Here is a 17,602-nt window from a genome sequence, read left to right on the forward strand (position 1 = left end):
CTATCACTTGATGCCAGTCAGCAGCCCCAGCAGATAAGATAAATGAAATAAATCAACTGCTCCTGGAATCAACAGACACAGTAAAATCTTTTTTATCATATTTCAGATATATGCAGGGAATTTTGTTTATACATTCAATTTCTCATTTTCACTTAGGTTTCATCTACTGCTCTTGTTAAGTTTACTTTGACCATATGAGTAGTAGGAGATGATTGTCCTCGGAGACCTTCCAGGAATATCTGTGGTCTGGGTACATTGCTTGAGTTGTCACGCTTAGTCTGGGTGCTAACATCTTTTGGCAAGTACACTTGGGTGCAGTTCTGTCTTCTCATATTGCTGAGATCAGTCTGCATGGCATGAGTTAATTTGCGGCGCAAATTGGCCTAAAGACACAAAAAAGCAGCAGATTAAGCAAAATCTGCTTTGGCATTTTAGCATTAATGTATTTTAGGTGTGTTTGTGTATTTTACATCTCTGGGCTTCCCAGACCCGGAACATGGTCCACTGTCAATACACAGTTGCACTGTGATTTCATAACTCCTGAACTAACAGGATGTGTGAGCAGCACACATGTATGTACGTACCCACACAATTTTAAGCCAGCCTCTTACTGCTTTCCTGTTTTCCTTTAGTCATTTTGCTTCGTATTTTGTTAAATGCTGAAGCCTTTGTTTTGTTAGAATAAAATACTGGTTTCATGGTAAGCTCTTCAGTACTTCAAATTAATTTCAATAGATCTGAAAGCCCCCTGACCATGATGTCAGGTTTGGATAAGTCCCTCTGGGCATCTGCAATCAGGGTGCGAAATATTGTGGATAAGCCAACTACAGGATCAAGTCTTTTGGTTCCTACCAAATGTGATGAGGTTTGGGGGTTGGTGTCACGAAGTATCAGGTAAAAGGGGAAAATGCCTTCTTTCAAGACATTGCTCTTTAATCCCTGCAAGGGGCAAAAGTTAAGATAATTTATAATTAAAGTTCTGTTTAATCACAGAAACTGCTGTATATGCAACAACAAAAAACACTTCTCATAGTGTTAATATTACAAAGTCAGCACTTGAAACAACAAAATGTTCCTTAGTCCAATGAGCTTTCTATGTCAGAAGACATGCATGCTGTAAATCATATGACATAATGTAATAAAAATACAAAAATACAGTCTCGTGGTGGGATACAGGCCCCTGCATGTAAGTGAGAAAGTCCCTGGAATCCAGTCCAGACAGCAGAGACTGGAGTCAGTGGAAGCTGGAGAGTGATTAAGTTGGCCTAATTCAGTGTTTGTATTGGGATGAGTCAAAATGTTCTCCAGACTCCACTAACTAGGTCCCTCTCAGCTAGAGCAGAAGTTAAAGCACCTGTATTTAGACACATTTCAATCTACAAATGAAACTTACGCACGGTGTCACCAAGGAAAATACAGAAAAGAATAATAAAGAACTTTCTGAAGAGACAGCGTAGAAAGAAAGACAGTATTTTAGTCCATTATTCCAAGGATTTTTATGACAATTATAACAAAAGCAGGGATGAGATACTGTCTTTTATGCTTATCCCTCTTGAAAACCAAACGCATGCTACTGCAAGGAACTGTGCTTGCACAGAGAAACAAATGTGAGCTGAAAATTTTACTTGTGACATCAAATAGGTATTCTAATGATGTTATATTTTAACACTTCATCACTATCACTGTGAGTTTTCTGGCTAACTATGAACAGCAGGAAGAAAACTAAGACATATGAGCTCATTTTCTAAAACCCCAAAATATGTCCAGTGCTCCCCTAAAGTATCAAACTCACAGATGCATTGGTAAGTTTTCCTGTTATTTTAGTACTTTGATTCTAAATGTTGTATCAGCTCCATATTACAGATTCAGCATAGTCACTATAGACAAAACACTTGCATGCATCTGGGATTTTTTGTTTCATCTCAGCATAACTCATCTCCCGTATGGACAGTTGAGGCTAAAACACTCTTAGTACTTTAAAGTACTTTCTCTATATATCTCAAACTAATGAGCTACACATTTGCCTGTGAATGGTCTTAATGTCCAGCTATTGGGAAACAGCCACTTTTGCTTATGCTAAAATAAGTCACTGACCACACCTTATATTTATTTATGTACTTTTGTCCATTAGAGAAGCAAAGAGGCTTTTAGCCAGGCCCCTTGTAAACTTAATTGGCTTCTTTACGTATCTCAGGAACAACTATTACTTAGAATCCTTTATAAACCAGTTAACACTGGCAAGACTTCTCAGTACAGAATTTTGGCTTCATTTTATAATGTTGAAGATTTCATCACAAAAAGAACAACAGAAAAGAAATAAGCAGCACAGCAGGCCACAGGCCTCTGTAGTGCATGAATTCACAGAAAAAATGTAGTCAACCCTGCAACATTCTGTGGCCAGTGAATACTGGTAACTGCAATATTCCCTGTACTCACAAGTTCATTTTGATTGAATTCTGAAAACCAGGTGCTATACATGGGCCTCGGCATGTGCTGGCAAACCCCAGAAAGAAGCTTTTAAAGATGTGCATATTGAAAAGCTTTCATGTATGCAGCCAACCTTCTGTTGACAGACTGTGCTTTCCAATCCATAAGTAAATCATCATGATAGTATAACAAACATTTCCTCTGGCTTATATATACAACAGAAAACCTACTTGCATTTCTTACCACTCCAGTCCTATATGAAAGAGGCCTCATGCTTTGATACCTTCCCAGGATGGATAAGTTAGCTCAAAGAAAGCCTCTGCCAGTTACGACATTTTCCTCCTCTTACTGGATGGTAATGAATATTAATATAAATTTCTCAACGTGCAATAAAGTTTTACCTTTCTGCAACCTGTTGTAATTGATTTGTTGGCTTTTTTTTCAGACATTAAGTATATAGTAGTATCTTCAACCTGTCTATTTCAGTGTAGGGAAACAACTTTAGAATTCAAGCTAATAAACACATTCTTATTCCTTAGAGGAGGCAACTGAAAAACTTGGAATGAATAGACTTAGCAGTGGAAGCACTGGGGAAGAATATGGGAGAACTGAGAGAATATGAAAGTCTAGAAATAAGGAGAGAAAATACCTGGAAAAAAATACTGAACCAGTTGTAACCAAGTGTGTGTCTTTGAATAAGGTTAGATTTATGTTGCAAAGAACAAAAGTTAACAGTAGGTTATTCTGAACTTTGTTATCCAACAATGAAAATTGGCAGTAACAATACAAACCAATTTTATAGCTTTTCTTCTCATTTCCCATTCATTCCACTCATAGGATGTCACAATGGTTGGAGGCAAGATATGTGTATCAGTTTGAGAACTACTGTCACATTTTACAGTTGGTTTCATCAAACATTTGTCTGAAGTTCTGGCCTGGATGAAAACAAACAAACAAAACCAAGCAAGGCATTACCAAGGAGGACACAGACATCTCAGAAAAATAGCAAATGGATATGCTACTTTTTAAAAGCAAACAGAAACCTGCAAACCACAAGTGGATAATGATTTTTACATTCAACAGTGTTTTTTCTCTTCCTGCCCCCACCAAAAAGAAGAAAACAGTAAGTACTAGATGGATTTAATTTCTGTCAGAAAGCCCTTTAAGCAGAGGCCACAGCTGAGACTCCCACATCCCGAGTAAGTGCTTCATCACTGGATTCTTGTAAGAAGGGGTCCCATCACCACTGCTACCAGTATTTTATGAAGCAGGCACCTCAGTCTGTCCTTATGAATGGACTAAAAGTCACAACATAGCTGGGAGAAGTGCTTACATCTCTGCCAGAGCCAGGACGTAAACTCTATCTTTCTCACCAAGGGCCAGTTCAAGACTACCTTCTTTCCATTGCTAGGGACCTAGAATTCACAGTGGATCACAGAGAAAGTCTATGAATCCAAAGAAAGTCTTTGGATTTCACATAGTAGCATTGTCACATTCACGATTAATGAGTTCCTTTTAATTTTGTAATATAATCCGTAATTCCTGTCCCCAGATATCATTCCACCCTCATCCAGCACATACAGACGAACTGCTAAGCTAAAGCTCCAGTTAATATGGTATCTGGCTTATCTTCTATTGCACTTATTTACTGTGCCTTTAAGTTTTGCAAAAATAAGGAAAAGAAACATCAGACACAGGATCTTTCTAGGCTAAGGACAAACAGCTTTTATTGCTATCACAATCCTTTGGCTCTATGTACTCTCCTATGAAGAGATAAGGTAAGAACAACATAAAGGGAAAATGTTTCTCATCAACACTCTGAAGACCTAGAAAAGATGGACCTTCAGACTTTCTGTATGACAGACAAATGAAAAGATTCTAAAGATTGGTATCATCTGTTCTCTTTATGTACTAGAAAGGACAAACCAATCAGTGAGCTGTTCAGCAAGAGACATGGGCAATGTGTACCTGTGCATATGGAACAAGGTATTCAAACTGATGCTGAAGCTCAAGCAATTGAATTAGTTCTGCATATTCTTTTGCTTTTTCTACATTCAGCTGAATGAACTTATCTGGATCTTGAGCAAAGATGTATGCAGCTTCTTTGGAAGTGAAAACATAACATTTCTCCTTGTGCTTCAAAATTCCAATGGCAGGATTTCCTAAAAAAAAAAAAAAAAAACCCACCAAAACCAAAACAAAAAAAGCCAAAAACCCAAACAAACCAAACTCCACAAAATAAAATGGTGAACAGTATGATATCCAATACAAAATACATTCATAATCAAGATTCTGTGTTTTCCTCAAGTCAGTTTCACTTCCTTTTTTCTGAAATCAGAATAACCCCCTGAAAGTAAGCTTTTTTAAAGACAGACAAGTCTATTTTGTTAGGCCAGTACACCTGCTTTTGCCCAGTTCACATCCAGCTCACCTTACTGCATATCTGCAAAAAAACCAACAGATAAAACACCTACAGCAAAGGCATAAGAAAACAGCCCATACCCACAAACGTTTCCGCTATAATCTCCAGAAGTATTTGCTTGCAGATCAGCAGTCCATTTATACCAAAGGGCATAACACTGAAATTAACTGAAGAAGCAGATGAAGCAGCTGAAAAGCTGGGCAATAAATTAACAGAGAAAATGAAATGCCAATAAAGGCTGAATAACTTACATAGAAAAACACAAATTGAGCTCAATGACAGTGGTAGACTCTGCTTCCGCTGTCATTGCCCAGGAAAGATCTAGAATCATCATAGACAGTGCCCTGAAAGACTAAATGGCACTACTCAATGGCAATCATAGAAGCAAAAAGAATGCCACATTTGTAATACTACACTTTGTTCCAACATAACAGAATATGCAGAAGTAAAATGGAGTTGGGAATGATCAGAGGCTTGGGATAATTTTCACAGAAGGAGAGATTAAAGAAGGAGGCCTCTTCAGCATTAAAAAGAAACAAGCAAAAATAAATAATATGATAGGAGGTTATAAAACCATGAATTGTGTGTAATATAAAATTACTATTTGCTAATTTTCCTAATAGAAAGTCTATCAGGTTTTTCATTAAATCACTAAGCCAGAGCTTAAAACCATCTTAAAAACAGGTACCTTTTCATAGTATATATAATTATAATTGTGGGGCTCTTGACAGTAATAATATTCTATGGCAAACTCTAAATGCATTCAAAAAGCAATTAGATAAATGAAAAATGTCTCTCAAGGATTATTCAACAGAAGGTTACAGTCTCAGCATTTATCTGAGGAAATCCCATAACCACTAACTGCTAGAACAGGGAACGATATAATTAAGGAAGGATCATTCCTACTTGATTTCTCATAATCTTCAAGTGTTCACGATTGTCCATGTGCAGAAATTAGATACAGGGCTAGAGAAACCTTTGGTCCAATCCAGGGCAGTTGTTCTCATATGTAATACTAAATAAGCAATTTACACTGCTGATAAAATATGTATTTTTTTAATACTGCTAATTAATGGCAATATTTTCCTCCGAAATTCCTTAGATTAAAAAATAATAATCCTATATGGATAGGTTCTATAAAGGATAGGAAGACAGAAAACATGAATTGATGGGGTAGCTGAAATCAGGCTTGTTTCAAGACAAATGAACCTAGAACAGACCAAAAAAAAATCCCTATGATTCCTTGACTTTATCAAGTGCACTTCTGCATTCTTTTCAGAGAAGATTTTTGGTACATTATAACAGCTATTTAAAAATACATATGATGTAGGCATGAATGGGTGTGTTTGCAACACACAGATAGACAAAATAGAAGGAATGACCATTTTCCTATGCCTGTATTAAAACACATTAATGGCAGTAAACAAGCCTGCATTCAGCTGCAGTGTAGGTTATACAGACGCAGATACAGCAGCTGGAAAACATTTATCCATTCCATCTTGTTTCTGCCTCGGCTTGCTTGTGCCTGCTTTTTCTTGAAAGCCTCTTAACTTCTATTTAGGGCAGTTTATTTGTGTGTTTTTTAAAGAAAAATACTTTAACAGGCAAAATAAGTTATTTGGGGCGAAAACTGCAAACATGATAATACAGTACTCTAGCTACAGGATGCATGCAGAACATGTCTTTATATTTTCCCTATTACTTTTGTACATATAAAGTATGGAAAGTTAAAAGAATACCTGGGAGGGTGAGGCCTTTTACACCAATTGCATGCGCACAGAAACCACGGTACTGGATTAGCAACTGATCAAAATGATCAATAGTCTCTGGAAAAAGCCATTCCTGGTTCTCAAAATCAGAAACATTCACTCTGGTTCCTAAGAAAAGGTTGGATGAAGGAAGGATTTCAGTGACAAAACATCAGAAGATGAAAATACAATAATGTTACAGGATGACCAAGATCCCAAAAGCCAAACTTTAGCCCTGTCTTAAGAGAGATCCTACTGAAAAATCAGTCCTGCAAGAGGCTTCTTTAGCAGTGTTAGTTTTCTTTGGAAGCAGGGGACAACAACAGGAAGGTAGTATCTTATTCTTCTGTTTTGTTTTCTCCCACTCAGGCATTACAAATCCCCTTAAGTATAGCTTGGTTGCTAGGGATACCATCTTACAAACAAATATGTCTGATTACCAAAGTCCTGTTAGATTAGTTTTATTCCCCCTCCATTTCAGAAGTTCTGAAAGGTCTAAAAAGACATAAACAAGCATAAGAAGTTAAAAAAAAAGCATTCTTCCCTGATCATTCTGCCATTTTTATAAGGCATGTTTGTGTCTAGTAGATCTATTCTACAGATTTTATCTATCTATAATTATTTATAATTTCATCTATTCTATATTTATGTTTTTATATACAAAAGTAAAAGCCCAAACTACGTTACCTGAAAACTAAATCCACACACTACACGCTGTATTTTAATTTACTGTGCAAGTTCTGATTATTAAAAAATACATATGGAGAGCCTTCTGTAAAAAAATTCAAACCACCAAATCTTGGGAAATCAAAGAAAACCAATAACTTTCAGTACCCGTGGTTTCTCTTAACCTTTCCTCATCACTTTTCACAGTCAGTCCTTCCAGAAGAGATGTTAGCAGTTCCTCAGGAAAAAGCTGTGACTGGATTTCTGAGAACTGTTGCAGATTGTTAGTCATACTTGTGAGGGACTTTAGCAGCAGCATCTCATCCTGAAAGCCGGTCCAGAGGTTAGAAAGTGCAATAAAGAGAGGCTAGAAAATAAAGAAAATGAGCTGAAATCCAGATTTGTTTTATTTCTGCAGTGTAACCCAGGTGCTGTGCACAACAATCCCTGCTACGAACAAAGTGGGGCTGATCTCTAAGGCCTTCAGCACTGAGAAATTCCAGGGAAACTACTGGCATAGTAAGAGGAGTTCCCTTCACACACACCCAAAGCACGTACAGCCAGCACATAGGCCTACAGGCCCGAATGGCACCTTTCTACATTTTACACCACAGCCTTTCTGAAATATGTTACTCTGAGTACATGCTTGGAATTTAGTGTTTCCCTGACAATACAGTTTTACAACTGAAAACAAGGTGTTCAGGAATAATTGTTCAGAAGAAATGCACCTGGTTAACTACCAACTGAAGTAAACCCACACCTTTTATGTGCAAAAAATCGGGTTTTGTTGTTTTGCCTGCCCTGCTTCCAGAGTGACTTGGTACCACAGCCCCCAGGCCATCAGGTGTGACAGATTAATGGGTTGCAAGCCCTTACTTGCAAGTACTCTGCTGTACCACCCCAGTGGTACAGCATTCCCAACAGAACTGGAATCTGCCATTCCCAGCAGCAACGCTGACATACAGCTGTACACATGTACAGCAGAAGCCTACAAACTCTAACTATAAATGATGATTTCAGTGACAGTGACATAAAATGTGCCCTTTTACATCTAAACACGCAGAGGAGATTGAACAAATCTGAAATGCACACAAACAACATTGTATTTTATGCATGTTAACAATATTATTATAAGAATAGCCAACAAAGTCAGCTCTGGAATTCATCAGCATCTCTAATGCTGTGGAAATTTTATGGTTACAAAAATGGAAGAAACTAAAGTAAGGACAGGAAGATCCCAATCAATTCTTTCTAGAATTAACAAAGAACATTCATGAAATCTACTATGTTTCCTAAAACAAATGCTTCCTACAAATATAAGCCTTGTCTTACAGATAAGTCCTTCAGGAGGGCTCTAATTTTGTCTCTTGGTTGTGTTCCACAAAACTTGCAGAAAATTATATAATTTCAGATTGCCAGGCTCTGACAAATTCAACTGGAATTGGCCAACAGTTTCAGAAGGTACTGGGAGGGGCAAAGAGGCTGAAACCCCCATCACATAAACGTGATTTCTTTAGAAAAATGATTATCAAAGACTCATACTGTAATTACAGGAATTGCTATCTGAAAGGACTTCAAAAGAATCACACTGATGTGCTGTTACCTGTCATCTTTACAGTTTCTGCAAGGAACAGGAAATATTTATAAAAACAGGAAAATACCACTGTAAATCTATTAATACTGACAAATTACTCAAGGCATAGTAAAACCCACTTGATTCCTTCTCTCCCTTTTGGTACCTTGCTTTTCTTTCACCTTGAAATCAAGCCTTTCTGTTTAGTTGGCCCCTTCAAAAACCACAGATGCTGTTATAATAGAGACAAAAATGTAGCTTTTTTCTTAACAAAAACTATACAAAAAGACCTCACCTGGAGTATTGTGTGCAGTTCTGGTGTCCTCAACATAAAAAGGACATGGAACTGCTGGAACAAGTCCAGAGGAGGGCCACGAGGATGATCAGGGGACTGGAGCACCTCCCGTATGAAGACAGGCTGAGGAAGTTGGGGCTGTTCAGCCTGGAGAAGAGAAGGCTGCGTGGGGACCTAATAGCAGCCTTCCAGTACCTGAAGGGGGCCTATAGGGATGCTGGGGAGGGACTCTTTGTCAGGGACTGTAGTGACAGGACAAGGGGTAACGGGTTAAAGTTTAAACAGGGGAAGTTTAGACTGGATATAAGGAGGAAATTCTTTTCTGTTAGGGTGGTGAGACACTGGAATCGGTTGCCCAGGGAGGTTGTGAGTGCTCCATCCCTGGCAGTGTTCAAGGCCAGGTTGGATGAAGCCTTGTGTTGGATGGTTTAGTGAGAGGTGTCCCTGCCCATGGCAGGGGGGTTGGAACTAGATGATCTTGAGGTCCCTTCCAACCCTAACCATTCTATGATTCTATGATTCTATGATTCTCTTTCATAATACTTAAGTATTTTTTTATAATTAAGAAGAAATAGGGTTTCCATTCAAAATACTTACAAAAACTTCATTGGCATCTACAGAAACTTTATTCTCCACTGTGCTTTTCAACTGCTCCATTGTTGTTGCAAACTGCTCTTGCATCTTTTTGACTTCTTGAGCACTTGTAATTGCATCAGACTGAAAACAGAACTTACTTCAGGTAAGTATGACAGTCAAAAAATCAAGTATTTAGTAATAAGTATTTACTTGGATCTCTTAATTCAACTGATTTCAGACAACTGTTCTAAGGAATGAAATGTACCCTGACTATCCACAAAATACATTTTTCTCTAAGTATAAAACCAGGCACTTCTCTCAACATACACCAGTAATTTTTTACAAAAAACCTCAACATTTTTACACTAAAAAAAAATGGAAAGAAAAAACAGAAAGGAAATATCTTTCTAAGCCTTATGCTATACAGGAAAGACTGCAGTTTCTCAAAAAACAAATGTAAAGGTCTTTAAAAAAACCAAACCCAAAATCCAACCAAACAAAAAACCCATAAAATTTCAAGAATTTAAATTGTATTCTTCAAAGATTTCTGATGACTCCATATATGTTGGGAATGTCTTCAGACTAAAATTGAGATGCTTTATGAATTGAACACAGAGGTTTTTTTCTCTTATGCCTTTTGGGATAGAGTGAGTATCAGCAGGAAAACAAGAAAAAAGTCCTACTTTTAAAGTTCTTTGTTAATGAAATTAAACTAAAAGAGGAAAATTCCTGAAATTGAATGGAAGCACAGACAGACTGAAACAAGCAATCCATTTTGTCTTTTAGCTAAGAGTAGCCAAACCCAGTACGTTAGGCACAAAGCTCAGTATGACAGGTGATGTAGGTTCTCATATAGCAGATATCATGGTGGGGATCTGTTATAAACCACCTTACCAGGATGAAGAGGCAGATAAATGAGGGAACTGGGGTTGTTTACTCTGGAGAAAAGGAGGATGAGGACCTTATCACTCTCTACAACTACCTGAAAGGAGGTTGCAGCAAGGGTAGTGTCAGTCTCTTCTCCCAGGTAGCAAGCGATAGGACAAGAAGAAATGGCCTCAAGTGCACAAGGGAAGATTTAGATTAGATATTAAGAAAAATGTCTTCGACAAAAAGGTTGCCAAGCACTAGCACAGGCTGCCCAGGGGAGTGGTGGAGTCACTACCCTTGGAGATATTTAAAAGACATATAGATGTGGTACTTATAGACATGGTTTAGTGGTGGATGTGGCAGTGCTACGTTAATGGTTGGATCCAATGATATTCAAGGTTCTTTCTAACCTAAATTAGTCTATACTTTTTTTTTTTCATTTATTTCTGAATAATTTTTCTTGTATTTCTGTCCTGTACAAGTAGGTAACTTGAATATGTTCCATCTGCAATAAAAACCCACAGGATATAACATGATGGTATCTCACCAGAAGGATGCAAAGGAAGGCCTCATATTGTCTCACATTGAACAGTGCTTCTTTTAATTTAAAAGAACTTAGCTGTGTATGCCTGTGTTGGTCTTCCTGCATGGATTCCAACAGAGCTGTGTACCGGTGGGCCCGTAGGTGGCAATTATTAAGACCTTCATCGATAGTCTGTGTAGCTGACGGAATGGCTTCATTCAGAATGGCCGGCACTATTTGTGCAGAATAAATATGAGATATGTATAAATAGAATTATTTTAATCATTTGCAAATGGCTGAAATGCAGTATTTGAACAAAGCAGTCTTCCATTTTGATCAATTTTGATGTCTAAATTTTGTCCTTATCTTCATGAATTCCTTTTTAGCACGATTTTCAGTTCTTGGTTTCCTCATTTGTAAAATACTTTTCATGCTAGCAACATCAGCAATCAGCAGTGCAAGGAACTGCGCCTGAGGTATGTTTACCCAAACCCTTGTGAGCACAGAGAGCTTAGATTTAACAAAGCCAGAATGGGAAGTAAATTTGTACAGGTACTACGAGTGGTCTAACCACAGCTGGAGAAAGCCGAGCACTTGGCTGATTTACTTTTTGGAAGCAGGGTAGAAAACCAAGCCCAGGTGAGACTGCTGCTAACACTTACATTAAGACTTTAGCAGTCTAACTACTGGCCCAAAACATAAAGACATCCATTTTATCTCCTCACCTAAGAGCATTCATGCTGTGTTTTTTCCATTAAATCATATGTAAACAGCTCAGTGCAAAAAAGCCCGTGTTATAGTAAGCCAGCAAAGGTAACAGGATTAACAATCATACTACCTATTCTAAATCCCACACATATTACAGTGACAAAGACCATAACATGTTGTAAATTGTGCCTTTTGTAGAACCACAATAGTATAATGTTCTGTCACGCTGTAACTCAGGCCCAGTGAACCTAGGATAGACTCAGCCAGCTGACATTTGTGGGAAAGTATATGTTTTAAAAATAGAAAACCAACAATGCCTTGCTTAGCATATGAGAAAAAAAAAATTACCACCAAATCTAGAAAGTTGCTTACTTCTTTTTCTGTGCTTTATTTAAAATCATGTCTAGCTAAGCCAGTGTTTTGCTTTCCAATAAAACACCATTTTCTTATTAGGAAAAGTATGTGCTGTAACCTTTATTCCAGAAACTCTGGTCTTCCAAAACAGAAGGTTTTACCCTAAAATTGGGCTGCAGACCCTTCATACAAATAAGTCTCCACAATGAGCTACAACACTACATGCATATTCACAAAAACATTTCCACTGCCCAGTCATTTATTTGGTTATTGATTGTAAATTTACCAGAAATAATGGGGCTTTGGGGGAAAAGAAAAAGTAAGAGGAATACAAAGTATTGCTCTACACTGAATACAGCTCTTGAAAAATTTCACGGTAGCCATTGACAACTTTTTTTTTACTTATTAATGAAGCAGAAATATTCAAAATGTAAGATTTTTGAGAATATGTTAAGAACCTGAAGAGGTTACTCTAAATTACCAGAATACAGATAATGCCTCTGCAACTTTTATCACTTCTCATCACACGTATTCAACTGAAAATCGTAACTGGATTGACAAGCGTCCTTTTAAGATTTTAACTACTTTTAAAGGCAAACATTACATATTTAATTAATTTAATGGCAAGGGATCATGGAACAAGTTATCATGAAGTAAATTAGTGCACGAAGTTAATACATATAATACTTCCACATCAACCACACAGGGCTCCCTCTTAGCTAAAAAGTAGTAGCCTACGTGGAATCCTATAATCAGTACCAAATATTTACTTTTCCTTCAGATTTACAGGCTCTGAGTCAAAGATGTTTACCTAGAGATGTGATATTATTGGAGCTGCTCCAGTGAAGAAGCCCAGGGAGAATTATTTGGGAATACACAGCCCAAATGCAGCTGTCTACTTACAGTCATCAATGCTGCTTCCTCCTTTCCCACATGCCTTGTTGTACAACCGAATTCCTGTGACTAGCATGGCAAAAGCTTTCAGCTGTTGCTCTTTGCTCTTCTTACCAAGTGAGGTGAAAGTCATTATCTCTCTCTGGGGGAATACACTCTGCAGGGCAGCTATAAGCATTACGTATGAGGGAACAGAAAAGAAAAATCATTAAACAAGCAAACATACCCTCTCCTGAACAACTGCAAAAAGCAGGAAATCTATGGCAAATTTAGACTCCAAGGCTGAGCAGTGACAGTAGGTAGTAAGTATTCACTCCAGTTTACTACAGCTGTATCTAAAGACCAGCAAAGATAAGATGAAATTTTATTTTTCAGTGAGAAAAGCCTAATTTCACACCTGGGAGTTTACTGACCTGTTACTTCCCTGACAACCCCAGTATCTGTTGGGGATCTTAGGCCAGAGGCCAGCAGCACATAGCTAACGATCTTTCGATACACATTTTCCATTTCTTCTTGCAGATGAGGACAACTATCTGTGATATCTCTGACCACAGGAGCCAGCCTTGTCTCCAGAACACGGTGCTGCTCACTGAGGAGTTCAGCTAGGAAAGAAGAACAGTTAGAAAGTGCCATCTAAATTCTTTGGAATTTGGCTTATATAGAGGGTCCGGTTCATTTCCACCCAAGTCAGAGCACTAACTTAAGGTTTTGGAAGCACAGAAATGTGTAAGAGATATTTAAGGTACCATACCATTATAATTAACAACAGCGGAGTTAAACATTAACGTAATTATCATGATTAACATCAGTCAGTAGAGTCCAGAGAACTATTCAGGCCATATTAATCAGCAAGTCTCTGGCTCTCTGAACTCCTCTGACTGCAGTAGGGCCTAGCACACACACACACGATACACGCCTAATGTTACATGCTCAAATCTGAAGACTACTCAGGATCTCAGAATCCTCCTAGACTTACTGAGCTTACTGAGCTTTTTATATGCAAAGGACTATGGAGCAGCTTCATAGTGTTGCTAGTTTTTGGGTTTAATCCATGCTAACAAGAAAACATTTTCATTATCTCCCCACACAGAAATGTTTATTTTTTGTCTACTTTTGTTCTGCCCTCTGTTTCCCAGCCAGCCCTCAGTGTCCCGTTTGGATCTGAAGTTACAGTTACAAGAGAGCCATTTTCTCCATGTAATTTTTCTTCCACATTCCCATTCTCAGACCATATGAAGTTACCACTGATAAGACCAAAATATACTCAGTTAAAACTGTAACTGATTGTTCAAGATTCCTCATATCTCTCAATTAGGGCTATTGATAAAACATCAAGTTCTCTTTCAGACAGTGCAGTTCTGGGTACTAGTTCTCTTTCAAATACACAGGTGCACAAGTTTTTCTTCCTGAAGGCAGCTATCCACTGCACCTGAAAGCGTAATTGTTCTCAAGTGATCTAATACATTATGTTTAGCAACCTCCCAGACAGGATGAGTGTACTTTCAAATCTAATGCATATTGTTTCCTCTACTACATCCATACTGAAACACCATACTTCTACGCAGTACAGTTCTCCAGGGATTTTTATTTTGCATTACTATCAGCAGTCATTTAAGAGGAATCATTGTTAGCCCTACAGAGAGAGATACTGAATCCTTAACTCAGCATCAACTTCTTCTATGGAAACATATTTGAAATTACCTCGGTTTGCATAGTTCATATCAAAGTAAACTTGCATCTTAATTGTGCTCAGGGATGGGTTTGTTGTGTCAAGCAGTCTGGTAACACAGAGCTACGAAGAGAGACAGAGAAGTGAGTTCTTTCTCATCTCTGGGGAAAAGTCTGAACAGACAGTGATTATGCTGCAGGTTTCACAACTTCAGTAGAGCCCCCTCGCTGCCATTCTCTCTGCATAAGGCATTTATTTACACGAGGAAACACATAGTCCAGTCTTTAGCTACAGAACCATGACAGAAAAAGTAGTATTAACATTTTGAAAGTGTTCATACCAGAATAAAATGGCATTTTAGGTACAGGAACAGGTAGCAAATAATGCTACAGTCTTAGCTAAGTGCTGACTCTCAACATGATGTCAGAATTACCTGGATAACATTTTGCACATCTTCTTTTGTAAGCATTTGATCCACTTTAAAGTCATTTCTGGGATCTAAAGCAACAGCTTTCACCTAGAGATTGCCAAAAGAAAGCTATTAATTTACATCTCAACATACACTCTGCAACTAACCTTTTGTTTTCTGAAAAATCTCCAATGCAGCCAATATTTCTTTACTATTTTTTTTCCCATTTCAACCTTTTATAATGAAACAAAGTTACATCATTTCACATGCTGCCAGTTTCAATCTCAGTTCTCAGATATAAGGGGAAAAAAATCTATTTGTGATGCAACTTTGCAGAGGAGTATTTCAATGCATCTCCTTTCCTGAATATATATTTTTCTAAGTAAAATCTTAAAAAAATCCATTGTGGTTGTTATATGTACCAGTACGAATGTTGGATTTGGATAAAAAAAATCCATTCTGCTCTGCATACAGGGAACTACCTGCACGTTTGCAGCTGGTATGCATGCTGCATATCTTGCCCAGTACAGGATCTTCACTCACTATAATTCACATAAGTTTTAATGATCATGTTTAATTGACTAACACTGCTTCTGAACCCAATGTAACTTTTTAATGCCATGATGTCACATTTAGAAAAAGGCAGACTAATAGGACTGCTGTGCACCATTTACATTCATTTACAAGTTTCTTGAGAGCTGATTCTGTTCTTATATCATTCATAAAAAAGAACATAGCTCCATCTTTCTTCAGACTGAGCTTTGCAGATGCATTTGGACTATATTCTGCAGCAGTGCAGAAGTGAGATGTCAGAGTGTGTAATATTTTTTAGGATACTTAAGTTGTCTACCAAGGACAACACTGAGACTGATTCCATTTCATTTTTAGTCTAAGTGGGATCCAAGCCCACTCCTTCAAAGATTCAGCCCATATATACTTTGTGGCCCTGCCAAAACAGAGAAACAAATAAAAGAATCCGTAACAGTAGAGGGAAGAGGTAACAGTCAAAGAATAAATATAGCTGCTGCAATAAACATTTGCCCATGAGTCATGCCTTTTTGTTCATTTATGAGAGTGGGAAGAAATGTTATTCAAACTTGGGCACACTTCTCTTTTTCACTTTAAAAACAAAATCAAATGGTTTCTCTCCCTGCAGAAGAAAACTGAGGCAGAACTCTGAGTTGGAGTTCAAAGAGCTTCCAGGACTCAGGGCCTGCATCCTTTTCAGGGCCTTATGTTCACATAGATAGCATTTCAGAGGAATTAACTACTTTTCCATGACTTTAGTACCCCCTATTGAATATCACTGAACATCCCTTTAAAACTTCTTAGTGTGGGCAATCAATCAGAAACCTCAAGGTCCAACTCACCCCTGACAGCCTTGGCTACTGCCATCCCAGCCATGGACTTGTCATTTTACATTTGGTGACTTTTAAGACTAAAGGAATACTTTCCATCCTCTCCTATGTCATTCAGTCCAAGCAGCATTGGTGACCTCAGGGGAGCTACTGACCTCGTGTGAAATTAATCCCCTACCTCATAAAAGCCTCAAAACCCAGTTTGAACAGCCAAGCTACAGGCACACAGGTCTGAAACATCTCATCTGTAGGCCATCATGACATATTTACCTCAATATTTTACGCTCCATAGCAGAATTTGAACGCGATTAGAAAAGCACTCATATGAATTAACAATAAAAAGCAGCCCTGAACACTTACTTTGCCCTTACCATGAAAGCCACTACGGTTTCAGGAACAGTTTGTCCCTGGGTGGCGCATTCCTGACCGATCTCGCGAATGATTTTCCTGACGACATCCCTGGCCCGGTCGGCGGACATGCTGCACAAGCACACGCGTTAACGCCATCAGCACTCGTTTAAGAAGAGCTCGGGAGCGCTTTTCAACGTTTCGCCACGTGGGGCTCAGGTCCCTCGTGCCGCCGCGCCGCCGCCCGCAGCCCCCCGGCTCCTGCGCCTCGGCCGCTTGCCGGGACATCCCCGTCCCGACAGCTCTCCCACCGCATCGGGCGCCTACAGAGCGCCCCAAACTCACCCGAACCGTCTCTACACACCGCCCCGGCCCTGGCCTGTCCCGGCCAGCGGAGAGAGGAGAAAAAGGGCCGCAGGCGGGCACCAGCCACCGGTGTTGCCATGGGGACGCGGCCCGGCCTCTGCCGCCGCGGCCCGGAGGGAGCGCTGCGGGTGCGGCTGTGGATGTGTGTCTGTGTGCAAAGAATATTTACATGGGTGTACATGCAAAATATAGGCATATATGCCCTGCATACGTACCAAATGTGTATAAAAAGGCATAGGAGTATATGTAGATGTGTGCCTAAACATCCACACGAAGTTCAACACAGCCATGTGCAACGTCCTGCACATGGGTCGGCACAATCCCAAGCACAAATACAGGCTGTGTGGAGAAGTGATTCAGAGCAGCTGAGAAGGACTTAGGGGTGTTGGTTGAGGA

At 38.8% G+C, this 17,602-nt stretch overlaps 1 protein-coding gene across 5 annotated transcripts; it reads right to left on the minus strand.

Moving 5' to 3' along the window:
* Positions 1 to 74: 74 nt before the first annotated feature.
* On the minus strand, positions 75 to 17,329 carry CFAP206 (cilia and flagella associated protein 206). 5 transcript variants are annotated; one of them, XM_065681285.1, is made up of 14 exons: positions 17,186 to 17,329; positions 16,864 to 16,972; positions 15,159 to 15,242; positions 14,758 to 14,848; positions 13,470 to 13,658; positions 13,066 to 13,224; positions 11,125 to 11,333; positions 9,729 to 9,848; positions 7,432 to 7,588; positions 6,589 to 6,726; positions 4,930 to 5,016; positions 4,396 to 4,589; positions 3,219 to 3,362; positions 75 to 383 (listed from the first exon to the last, which is right to left on the minus strand). In XM_065681285.1, exons 2-14 carry the CDS (start codon positions 16,969 to 16,971, stop codon positions 153 to 155), a joined length of 1,911 nt encoding a protein of 636 aa, XP_065537357.1. In that variant the 5' UTR covers position 16,972; positions 17,186 to 17,329; the 3' UTR covers positions 75 to 152. The 5 variants fall into 5 exon arrangements, with proteins under 5 accessions (XP_065537357.1, XP_065537355.1, XP_065537358.1 ...); XM_065681283.1 differs by having other exon boundaries at positions 7,432 to 7,630; XM_065681284.1 differs by lacking the exon at positions 75 to 383 and adding an exon at positions 392 to 939 and having other exon boundaries at positions 7,432 to 7,630.
* Positions 17,330 to 17,602: the final 273 nt, after the last annotated feature.

The sequence above is a fragment of the Lathamus discolor genome, chromosome 5, assembly GCF_037157495.1.
Source record: "Lathamus discolor isolate bLatDis1 chromosome 5, bLatDis1.hap1, whole genome shotgun sequence".
Classification (NCBI taxonomy): Eukaryota; Metazoa; Chordata; class Aves; order Psittaciformes; family Psittacidae; genus Lathamus; species Lathamus discolor.